General features: G+C 45.9%; 1 protein-coding gene across 2 annotated transcripts in view; it reads left to right on the forward strand.

Annotated features, from left to right (window-relative positions):
* Positions 1 to 12423, forward strand: part of MYO18B (myosin XVIIIB) — a 263608-nt gene that overhangs the window by 79258 nt on the left and 171927 nt on the right. For both annotated transcript variants that reach the window (XM_024239878.3, XM_054543243.2), the window contains 2 exons: positions 959 to 1181; positions 5008 to 5117. In XM_024239878.3, the coding sequence (XP_024095646.3) occupies positions 959 to 1181; positions 5008 to 5117 (333 nt within the window). The remainder of the gene's footprint in view (positions 1 to 958; positions 1182 to 5007; positions 5118 to 12423) is intronic.

Raw genomic sequence — 12423 nt, forward strand, 5'->3', positions numbered from 1 at the left:
CCTAAGCCTGTGCTGCTTGGTGTTGAGTTGAGAGGCCTGGGGGAGTTCCCACAAGCTATGAATGCCCTCTTGACTCCAGTGACACATATGAGAGCCAGACTAGCCCTGTCTGCCTTGCTCACCACTAGGTTCCCCTGGGGCAAGGCGGCAGGACCCAGCTGGATGTAAATGTGGTACCTAGACCTGGAATGTGAATCCGTGAATAAATGAGGACATGAGATTGGTCAGTGGCCAGGCTGAGCAGGAATGAGAATGGGCTGAGACAAGGGAAGGACACCTTTAAGTAAACCTTGTAGTGGCCGGGCGCAGTGGCTCACGCCTGTAATCCCAGCACTTTGGGAGGCCAAGGTGGGCAGATCACGAGGTCATGAATTTGAGACCAGCCTGGCCAACATGGTGAAACCCTGTCTCTACTAAAAGTACAAAAAATTAGCTGGGCGTGGTGGCGCATGTCTGTAGTCCCACTACTCGGGAGGCTGAGGCAGGAGAATCGCTTGAACCTGGGAGGAAGAGGTTGCATTGAGCTTGAGATCGTGCCACTGCCACTGAGATTGCACCACTGCACTCTAGCCTGGCAACAGAGTGAGACTCTGTCTCAAAAAAATAATAATAAATAAATACATAATAAAAAAAGAAAAAAAATGAACCTCCTAGTGTGTTATAGTGGAAATGCCCTTAGTCCGAGTCCTGAGTTCTAGTCCTAGCTCTTCTGCCACTGGTCTGTGTGACCTGGGGCCACTCACTTGCTCGCTCCATGCCTCAGTTTCTCCATCTGTTTCAACAAGAACCATTATTTCTCATGAGTACAAATCAGGCTGTAGGTGGGAGCTCCTTGGTGTGGGACATAGGGGCCCCAGAGATGCCCAGGTTGGGCTTAATGAATATTTGGAGAGGGTCCAGTCCCCTTTCTGTGTCTCTCTGAGACAACTGGCCCTGACCTCTCTCTATTTGGTCTTAGGATGCGCTGACCAGCATGATCAAAAGGTCCCGGCTGCACTTTATCCACTGCCTGGTACCGAACTCTGTGGTGGAAAGCAGGAGTGGGCAGGAATCTCCAACACCACCACAGCCTGGTAGAGACAAGCCTGGGGCAGGTGGACCTCTGGCCCTGGATATCCCAGCACTGAGGGTCCAGCTTGCTGGGTTCCACATCCTGGAGGCTCTGCGTCTGCACAGGACAGGTAAGAGACAGCTAGGACACAGCACCTTGTCTCTGACTCCTGGGACATGTCCACCCACCAGTGGCAGTCAAGGGATGGGAGCCCCTGCCATGTGCTAGGAGCTTCACACCCAGCATCCTGGTTACTCTTCCCAGCAGTCTTCTGAGATGAGGCCACTGATGCTCAGAGAGGTGGAAGTACTTGCTCATGGTCACATTGCCTGGACATGGCAGAGCCTGGATCAGGACCCAGGTCTCTTTGAGTCTGAAGCCCACTGTTTTTTTTTTCTTTATTTCTTCTGAAAAAAAACCAAAAAAAACCAAAACACACACACACACACACACACACACACACACACAATGGGATACATGTACAGCACGTACAGGTTTGTTACATAGGTATATGTGTGCTATGGTGGTTAGCTGCACCTGTTGAAAAAGCCCATATTATTTCTAGAATTGCCTGTACACTCCTAGAAGATTAGGGCTGTGTCTTCCTTTTAGCCATGAATTTCTAAGGTGCATTGTCTTGCAATAGAGGGAGGAATTTCTGTGATGAGTGATATTTTGGTGTTCACGATGCTCAGTTTGGTTTGGGAGGTTGCTGTGATCCCAGGAGACGATGATATGACTTGATGAGGGCTCATATCACCCAGGGATACAGGAGGCCCTGAGGCCTAGAGGAGGGAGCTTCCTACTCTCACTGGGAGTTTGGGGAAAGCTCACAGTGATGTAATATCATAGTCAGGCCTTGAAGCATAAGAAACTGCTCACCTCTGGCAAGGGGAGGGAACATTAGGCAGAAGGATCAGCAAGTATGAAGGATGGAGGCATAAAACGGGCAGGTTTTCAGAGAAGTGGATTCAGAATGAGCGAGGAGTTGTGGGAGAAGAGGCTGAGGCATCCACCAGCGCAGGCTGCGAATGCTTCTGTTGGGTTATCACCGGGTCCACTTGGGGAGATGATGGGCTGGCAGGGGGATGCGAGGATTCTAATCAAGGGATTGAAGTTTTTGGGTGTGTATTTTAGTAAGAAAATGTGCACCTGATGTCCCCACATTAGCTAATCTTAGGAGATGAGTTTGATCTCAGTCCTTGCTGTTCTTTTCTGCCTCTCAGTCCCCAAAGGCCACCACACTGACTCCCTCTCTGACAGTTAGAAATGGCTCAGACATAGCCATGCTCTCTGCAGAGGACAGGGTGGCTGGGACAGGCAGAAGTCTCAGGTGGGCACCTCATTTGGTTAGTCTCCGTGGTCACTAGTGCCCTAGTGTATGGTCGCTTCCCCCGTCTCCCCCTCCTGGGTTAATAATGGACCCCTGGGCACAGAGTATTTGACTGGGAGCAGCTAGAAGCAAAGATGAGACCCTCACTCCACTGAGCATATCAGTGATTTTCCCTCCCACCCGCACAGCCGCAGAGGAGGGAGACAAATAATGTCACAAGAGAAGAGGGGGATGGTCACAGTCAGTGGCTGGTCCCCCACACTTAATCGATTCGATTTGGCTGCTTGGCAGGAAGTGCTGGGCCTTTGCAGGTGCCCTGGGCCTGGGTCAGACTGTTAGAATGCCTGTGTGCATGCAGAGTCAGGGCGTCCTGTTCCTCTGTCCACGTGACCTCACGACGCCATCTGCCCTCTCTGTTCTCAGCACAGCCTAGCTCGGCCATGATGAGCTTTCCAACTACGCGAAGGGTTGATATCTCATGGTAGAAATGTCCAATTTCTGTCTCCTAGACCTGGTTCATTTCCTGTTTTTATTTCTATTGTAAGTCATGTTTGTCTCTTTCATACTCACATGAGATATATTTGTATGCATACACAGATACATCAAATATTTATTATTTGGAATCTGTGCATATATAATATATATATGCATATATACACATGCATGTGTGATACATACTCATGCATGCTATTGAGTACCTGCTACGTACTAGACAATGCGTTGTCACATATACTAAATGAGATTTTCACTGTGCTAAAGGTATGTAGTAAACATCAAACATTACCTATTGTGCAGCCTGGTAGGCACATCTCCAACTCTGGAGGGAGATAGTTTGGCCTTGATTCTGGCCGCCACCTCTTACCAGCCGTGTGACGCCAGGAAATTCCCTAGAGCTTATCTCCCTGTCCTCTCCTATAATAGCTCATATTGCTGAAGGCTGCTATGGGGCTGGGTGCGTTAATAAGACAATAAAGTTTAGAAAAGTGGCAGGTTGTGGAAAAACACATAATACCCATTAGCCGCTTTTACTATAATTGTCATCGCATTTAATCCTCATAGTGACCATGTGAAGATAGATCTTGTTATTCTCATCTGATAAGTGAAGAAATTGGATCTCAAAAAGGTGAATCATTTGTCCCAGTCATGGGGCTCATAAGCACAGAGACGGGACATGAACGCGGATAGGTCTGCCCTAAAGGAGACTGGTAACCTCCCAGGTCCCCCATCTCTGTGCTGTCTGCATCCTTCAAAGCTGGTCTGAGACCCTCCTCTTCCCCAGGAAGTCTTCCAGGATTAGCCACATACACAATTGCTGTTCTTCCTAGTTGATGCATCTGGCTTATTGTGAAGTCTCAAAAGTGGAGTGAGATTTTACCATACCTTTTCTGATCCAGTCACTTGAGGGGTCTTTCTGAAGCAATCGAGGCTCTTCTTGTACCAAGGGAAGAGTCTAAACCTCGAGACCTAGAATTTGAGCTCAATTTCCTTTGGGACCTGGTCTCTGCTCATCTTTGGCTACTCTCCGCTGCCTGGGTTGAGTCCCAGCTGAGACAGTTACTATTTTGTGTTGTGTAACTAGGTGAATTCATCTCTTTGGGTCTCAATTTCCCCTTTTGTAAAATGAGGATAATAATGTAGGCCCATGAGTGTCTATAACTCATGGAAGTTGTTACCCTAGTGATTTGCACACATAAGCTCTAAGCAAATGCTGGCTGTTACTGTGGACTATAAAATAATTTTTTTCTTTTTTGGGACAGTGTCTCGCTGTATCACCCAGGCTGGAGTGCAGTGGCACGATCATAGCTTGCTGCAACCTCTGCCTCCTGGGCTCAAGTAATTCTCTCACCTCCAGAGTAGCTGTGACTACAGGCATGCACCACCATGACTGGCACATTTTTGTATTTTTTGTAGACACCGTGCCCAGCCTTGGAATGTATCTTATACTTCCCTGTTCTAGGTCTTGTCTGTACAGCCCCCTCTGCCTAGACTTCTCTTCCATACCAAGTTCTTTTGGAAAACCCTATGGCTTCTTCAAAAACTGAATCTAATGTCATTTTCTCCCAATAGCTTTTCAAGCGCCCCTTCTCTTCCCAGTTCCCCACATAGAAGGATGCAGCTGTGTCCACCCTGCGTGGTAGACTTACAAATGCCCTTAGATACTGCCCAATGCAGCATGCTTCACATACAGTGTATGGGGTGGTAATACGTGTTAGACAAAACACTTTCCTTTGTCAAACAGGTTTGGGAACCTCTGGGCTAACGTTGGGAAACTCAAGACTTATCAGGCATCTCCCCTGCATGAGTTCTCAGAGCCTTTGACTTGGATGCTGACATGGCTCCTGACCTTCCAAGAGGCAGATGAGTGTGCAGCTTTTTCAAACTTTCAGTGGAGCATTTTATAGGGTTTGTGTTCTCAGGAACACCTTTGAGAAGTGCCGATGAAATCTAGTCTCTTAAATTAACAAATGGAGAAACGGAGGTCCCAAGAGATGAATCCATGCAGCAAGTTAGTAGCCAGGCTGGGAAGCAGGACCCTGAACTCCTGTCTGGTTGTTTAGGGAACTGGGCTGGGTCTTCTCATCTGGACTCTGTGCTCTTCTCCTGCTTGTTCCTACCTCCCTAGGCTATGCTGACCACATGGGGCTCACTCACTTCCGCCGGCAATTCCAGGTGCTGGACCCTCCACTCCTGAAGAAGCTCATGTCGACCTCCGAGGGAATAGATGAAAGGAAGGTAGGTGGAGCACATGCGAGAGGGGTGAAGGCCCCAGATATGGATATGTTGGTTATTGGATATGTTCCAAAGCTGGGCACGGTGAGTGGCTCATGCCTGTAATCTCAGTGCTTTGGGATACCCAGGTGGGTGGATCGCTTGAGTCCAGGAGTTCAAGACCAGCCTGGGTAACATGACTTTGACTGAGGTCCAATGGGCTCGTGTTCCATAAGGGATTTTCCCAGGGGGCATCTGGACCAGCTGGAATCTGAAAGCAGGACCATGGGGGCAGTGCTGAGGGCAGCATGAGGTTTCACTCAAATCCTTGCTCTAGACCAAACTCCCACAACAATGTCATTTGGGACCCAACTTAGCCCAGAATGACCCTTCTGACCCCTATATAAGGAACTTTAGGAAAAGAATAAGAATAGAGTCATGAGAAGAGGGCATTCCAGCTAAAAGGGACCCTAGCAAGGTGAAAAGTCATCATTTGCTAAGTGTGTTCCATTCAGCACCAGCACCCTGGGGTGGTCTATGAAAAGAGGGCTTCAGGGTCCAAAATGTTTAGGAAATATTTACATCAGGGCCCCATGTTTGAGAGTTCTGATGAACATCACTCCTTAGGGCCTTAGCACGAGCTGTTTTCTCTGCCTGGAGCGCTCGTTCCCCGAATCTTTGCATGGCTAGTGTCATCTTGCTGTTCAGATCCCAGCTCAGATACCATTCTCCATCACATCCTCTTGTTTTGATGTTTATGTAGCACTTATCTGAAATAATGTGAATCTCCTCTATGTTTTCTGGCTTCCAGCAAGAGCTCAATAATTTTTTTGTTGAGTTAATGAATGAATGAATGAATACCCAGACCTAACTTTGTATTTTTGTCCCTGTGTGTCTTCTTTCTCCAACTACACCGTAAACTCATGGAATCTCATCTCTACTTCCAGTGCCAGACTTTCAGTAAATGTTTCTGTTGAGAATGGCCACAGGCTTATCTATGATTAGAGAGCTTGTTAGAATTTGCAAAGCCCTATTTCATCTCCATAACAGCCCTGCAAAAGAAAAGCTATTACACCCCATTTACAAAAGAGAACACCACGTTTCTTAAGATGAAGTGGCACTCCCGAGGCCAAACAGCCAGGCATTTGTGGGTTTGCTCCTTGGACTCAAGTTTCTCAATTCTAGGGGAGGATAGTTTAAAGAGCATAGTTCATAAAGGGAGGTAGCTCAAACCGACTTGAATTTGATTCCCAGCTGGGGCTGTGTGAATGTAAACTGGTTATGTCATCTTTCTGCCTCAGTTTCCTCATGTGTAAAGTGGGAAGGACCACAGTGCAGAAGATACATAGGGGATCCACATAATTTCAGGATAAGTGCCACAAGAACTAATTAAACAAGCGGATGTGATGGAGGATGATAGCTGAGCTGGGATCTGAATAGCAAGATGAAAGAGTACTCCGTGAAACTCAGTGGAATGTTCTGAGGATGACATGTAATAGTATAGTTCATGTACCTTACACAGGGCCTGGGACATAGTAAGGGCTCAATATACGTTAACCACCATCATCAACATCAGCAGCAGCACCATCAATATCATCATCCTCTTTCAAATCCAGGGTGATGACACACAAGCCGCACAGACCATGTGTTCACAATCCTGTTGCAACTGCATGTGCCTGTGTGTGCCTGAGATCATCAGCACTGCAGTCCTCAATGAATGAGTCAGAAGACTAGATGTAAACGGTCACAATTCTTAGGTGTCTTCTTAATTCTTTGCAGTGGGCACCAGGGTACAGGCCACTTTCAGTAGACAAGGCAATGCCTTCTGCAGGGCCCTCCTAACTCACTATGGAGGGGACATCACCCCCAGATGTCTGTGGCACAGGGCTATCCCTTCTCTGGGTAGTGGCCCATTTTGGAAGCCATGAAATTCTGCCTGACTTGGTGCCATCAACCACTCTGTACCAGTCTTCGTTCATGGGGTTCCTTATTCTTGGTCTCTGAAAATTTGACTTCCTTCAGAGGGGCTGAATGGAGCCACTGAGAGGGTCTTGGGCTCCTCTGTGGTTGAAAATGGTGCAGGAGTCAGGTGTGGGGGAGTTTTTTTGTGGAGGCAAAGGGTGTAGCATATGGAAGTGTTTCTATTCTGAATGAGTCAGCAGTTCTCTGTTGTAGCCAAACCAAAACCACCTCCATACACGCTAGAGGCCTCAGAAAATGGAAAATTACAAGGAGAATGGACTTGGTTGGGAATTTTTGCTGCTTCTTATTCTTTTTTTATTTGCTCACAAATTTTATTTGCTGCAGCATAGAATTTTGGTAGCAACGAAAAGAAACACCATCCTGCCTCTTATGAAAAAACTGATAAATATTCATTTGCCAGGCCACATGATATGCCATGAATTATACATGAACACGTGCCCGGGTGGGCAAACTATCGGTTTCTGTGTGCAAAGCAGTTAAGACCTCAGGATTTAATACGACAAGGTTGACAGCTAGAAAAGGTCAATGTTGTCATTAGACACTAGATGGCAGCAGAGGGGATTCATTGTCAGGGTGTAAAATGGGTCTTGGTGAAGTCCCCTGTGGGTCTAACATGTGGGGTCTGAATGTTGGTGTTTCACGCCAAGACTGTTTCCCAATGAAGTACTCTCATTGGGTGGGTACCTGATGGATATATTGTGTTCCTAAAACAAAAATAGCATATGTCTTTTATCACAGATGCATAAACTCTCATTACAGAATATCAGACATGCTATGAAAAGGTTACAGAACCATGAGCTAAGACAGTATTCAAAATATAAAGCCTTCTCACTCTGGGAATCATCCTCATTTCACAGCATAGGAAGGTGAGGCCATGACCACCCAGCCAGGTAATAGAAGAGCTGGGATTTGAACTCAGGCTCTCAGATTCCTGACATAGGGCTTAAAAAAAAAATTATGGTAAAATACACATAGCATAAACTTTACCACCATAACCATTTTTAAGTGTATTGATCAGTGATATTAAGTACATTCATATTTTTGAGCAACAATAAGCACCATTCATCTCCATAACTTTTTCATCTTGTAAAATTGAAAGTTGGTACCCATTAAACAATAATTCCCGATTCCTCCTCCCCTCAGGCTCTGGCCATCATCATTCCACTTTCTGTCTCTATAAATCTGACTATTCTAAGTCCGTCCTAGAAGTAGAATCATGCCGCATATGTCCTTTCATGACTGGTTAATTTCACTTTGCATAATGTCCCCAAGGTTCATTCATGTTGTGGCAGGTGTCAGAATTTCCTTCCTGAGGCTGAAAAATATTCCATTGTGGATGTATACCTTATTTTACCTGTCCATTCGACTGTCAGTGGATGTTTGGGTTGATTCCATGTTTCCTTTTCAACTTTTATTTTAAGTTTGGGGGTACACATGCAGGTTTGTTGTAACAAACTTGTGTCATGGGGGTTTGTTGTACAGATCATTTCATCACCCAGGTATTAAGCCTAGTACCCATTAGCCCATTAGTTATTTTTCCTGTCTCTCCCTCCTCCCATCCTTCCCCTCCAACAGGCTCCAGTGTGTGTTGTTCCCCTCTATGTGTCCATTTGCTCTCATCATTTAGCTCCCACTTATAAGTGAGAACATGTGGTATTTGGTTTTCTGTTCCTGCATTAGTTTGCTAAGGATAATGGCCTCCAACTCCATTCATGTTTCTGCAAAGGACGTTATCTCATTCTTTTTTTTTTTTTTTTTTTTTGAGATGGAGTCTTGCTCTGTTGCCCAGGCTAGAGGCTTGCACGATCTTGGCTCACTGCAAGCTCTGCCTCCCGGGTTCACACCATTCTCCTGCCACAGCCTCCTGAGTAGCTGGAACTACAGGCGCCCGCCACCACGCCTGGCTAATTTTTTGTATTTTTAGTAGAGACGGGGTTTCACCATGTTAGCCAGGATGATCTCGATCTGACCTCGTGATCTGCCCACTTCGGCCTCCCAAAGTGCTGGGATTATAGGCGTGAGCCACCGCGACCGGCCCTCATTCTTTTTTTGTGACTGCGTAGTATTCCATAGTGTCTGTGTACCACATTTTCTTTATCCGGTCTATCACTGATGGGCATTTAGGGTGATTCTATTTCTTCACTATTGCAAATTGTGCTGCAGTGAGCATACATGTGCATGTGTCTTTATAATAGAAGGATTTCTATTCCTTTAGCTATATGCCCAGTAATGGGGTTGCTGGGTTGAATGTACAAATATCTCTTCAAGACCCTACTTTCTTTCTTTTTTTTTTTTTTTTTTTGAACTCTTGTTTTAGGTTCAGGGGAGGTACACATATGCAGGTTTATTATCTAGGTAAATTTCATGTTACAAGGGTTTGGTGTACAGATAAGTTCATCACACAGGTAATAAGCATGGTACACAATAGGTAGTTTTTCAGTCCTCATCCTCCTGCCACTCTTTACTATCCAGTAGGCCCTGGTGAGACCCTGCTTTCAGTTTTTTGGGGTATATACCCAGAAGTGGAATAGCTGGATCATATGGTAGTTCTATTTTAAATTTTTTGATGAGCTGCCATACAGTTTTTTATAGCAGCTGTACCATTTTGCATTCCCACCAATACTGCACATGGATGGCGAGTTCTCCACATTCTTGCCAATGTATTATTTTTTGTTTTGTTTTTTTGATAGTTGCCATGCTAATGGGTGTGAGATAGTGTCTCAATGTGGTTTTGATTTGCATTTCCCTCATGATTAGGGGTGTTGAGCATCTTTTCATGTTCACACAGGAGTTGAATAGAAGCCCTCTGAGGGCAGGCAAAGTATTTAGTGCAGTTCGTTACAGGACATGCCATTCATGGATATTAACTTTAAATAATTATCATTAATTTCATCCAACTTTAACCAAGTGCCTGCTTTTCACTAGGTCCTGTGCTAGGCACCAGCAACTTCCATACAGAGCTGGCTTTGGGACACCCCAGGAGATGCCACTAAAACATTTGATGTTTCCAAGGGAGGTGAGAGTGGGGCACTCAGGGAAGACATCTCAGAAGTAGATGATGCTTGAGATGAGGTTTGTGAAACACTCTGGAGGAACTGAGTAGGAGAAAGGTTACAGGACATTCTCATGTTGGGTACAGGATTGCAAAGATCTGGAGTCATGGAGGTGCATAGATAGTTTCGTGGTGCTGGAGCATAAAAGATGGCAAATGCCAAGTAAAGGGGCTGAGGAGTTTGACAGAAGCAAATTCTGGGTTCTTGTTAGCCAAGCTAGAGAGTCTGGGCTTTATCAGGTGTTCAGTGATGCTCCTCTGAAGGGTTTCAGCAGGGGCGTGGCATAGCAGACCTGATCTTTGTGACTTGGACTGGCTTCAGCAAAATTATGAAGGAAGCGAAGTCCCTGCTGCCCATTCCGTTGTCCTCTCTAGGAAGCAGTGTCCTCATGCTGACCTCTGGCTATTCCAGAGTCCCCTGTCTCCTCTAGACACCCGGGCACATACTGAAGCCTCCCAAATGACCTTGTCTTCTCCCTGTAATCATCTTCAGTTCCATTCCTGTCTCCCAGGCTACCCCCTCTGGTTAGATGATGCTTTAACCTACACCAAAGCCTACATAGAATGAATAGAAGGGTGGAATCTCAGGCAGGTCAGTGAAGGCGCTCTTTCAGCTCACCTTGGCTACGTCCCAGATTCTGGTCCCTTCCATTTTTCTGCTGCTGAAGCAGGAGTTGCCAAGTCTCTCTGATCGATGTGAGGAAACCCTTGGGCCTGCCCTCCTCCCTGCAAAGTGTCTACAGTGTTGATTGATTTTAGCCGGCAAAATCTCTGTCCCTGAGGACTTGATCTGAAGAACATAATTAAGGGCTGTCAATCCATCTTCTCAAAGGCAGCCACTGTTATTCTGTCTCCCACCCTGGTGGACACTCCCAGTTTCCTGTGAATTCATCTCAAGAGTCTTTATCAGCTGGGAAGAAACCCTTATGAGCCCATGGCCTGGGAGGAAGCTGTCTGCTCTCTAGGTGCTGAATAATTATTCAGGGGCTCCCACCACCTTCGCTCCTGAAATTTATTCACCATCCCTTTCCTTGTTCACCTTGCTGTCTCCCTCCAGTTTGGGTCTATTGTTTTGTTTGTTTTTTGAGACAGAGTCTCGCTCTGTTGCCCAGGCTGGAGTGCAGTGGTGCTATCTCGGCTCACTGCAACCTCTGCCTCCTGGGTTCAAGTGATTCTCCTGCCTCAGCCTCCTGAGTAGCTGGAACTACAGGCATGCGCCACCACGCCAGGCTAATTTTAGTATTTTTGTAGAGACCTGGTTTCGCCATGTTGGCCAGGCTGGTCTTGAACTCCTGACCTCAGATGATCCAATCACCTTGGTCTACCAAAGTGATGGGATTACAGGTGTGAACCACCATGCACTGCGAGGTGGGTCTATTGTTTTAATTATTTTACATGTTTTCCACTCAATTTTAATCAACCCAGTTACATCGGTGTGTGCATGTGCATTTGGTTTTTGGATAATTTCTGCCTTTTTCCAGGCATTTCATTTATAGGCTTGAACATAAATAGTTAAAAAACAGACACAGTTAGCACCCTTATGGAATGATTTGGCCACTTGTGTGAGAGGCTCAGTGGTTAAAGTATGTGATTTAGAGTCAGATAGACTTGAGTTCAAATTGTGTCTTCTTCCATATCTCTCTCTATGAATCCACGCCCTTGATACTTGATAGCTGTATGACCATAGGCAACATATAGTATGGCATAGCAAAGTGTCTGGTACATTATAGGAGCTCAACATATGGAAGCCATTGGACCATGGTGTGGGCTTCATGGGGGCAGGTGCTATGTGAACGGCAGCCAAATGGTTCACAGGATGAGCATCCTATTCCATAGACACAGATTCTTCATATCAAACTGTTCATTGAGGAGTGAGTCGGGGAAGCACTTTGCAGCTATGGCTCTTCATTATTTCTGGAGTCTCTGCCTGTCTGGCATATACAGCCAAATGTGAGATGTCAGCCCATATGCTTTTTGGGTACACTCTTCTTGAACATTGGAGAGAAAGCTCTTTGCAAAATTCTAGGAAACAATGGAACTCTGTAAGTGGGGGCTGTGGGTTGGATGTGACTGAAATCAGTTAGACCCCAAAATCTGGGCTCAATTTGACACAGGCTATCGGAATTTTCCTACTTAAGGTGGAGAGATCTCAGGTTTGCCAAGAGCCATGTTTGCTGAGGTGTAATGTTGACTTACAGTGAAGATGATGACCCATCTATGCTCAATGCCTGGGATGTTTCATTGAATGAATCTTACTAGTTGTGAATTCGAGGTGGGATAGCTTAACAGGTTAAG

The sequence above is a fragment of the Pongo abelii genome, chromosome 23 (assembly GCF_028885655.2).
Source record: "Pongo abelii isolate AG06213 chromosome 23, NHGRI_mPonAbe1-v2.0_pri, whole genome shotgun sequence".
Lineage (NCBI taxonomy): Eukaryota > Metazoa > Chordata > Mammalia > Primates > Hominidae > Pongo > Pongo abelii.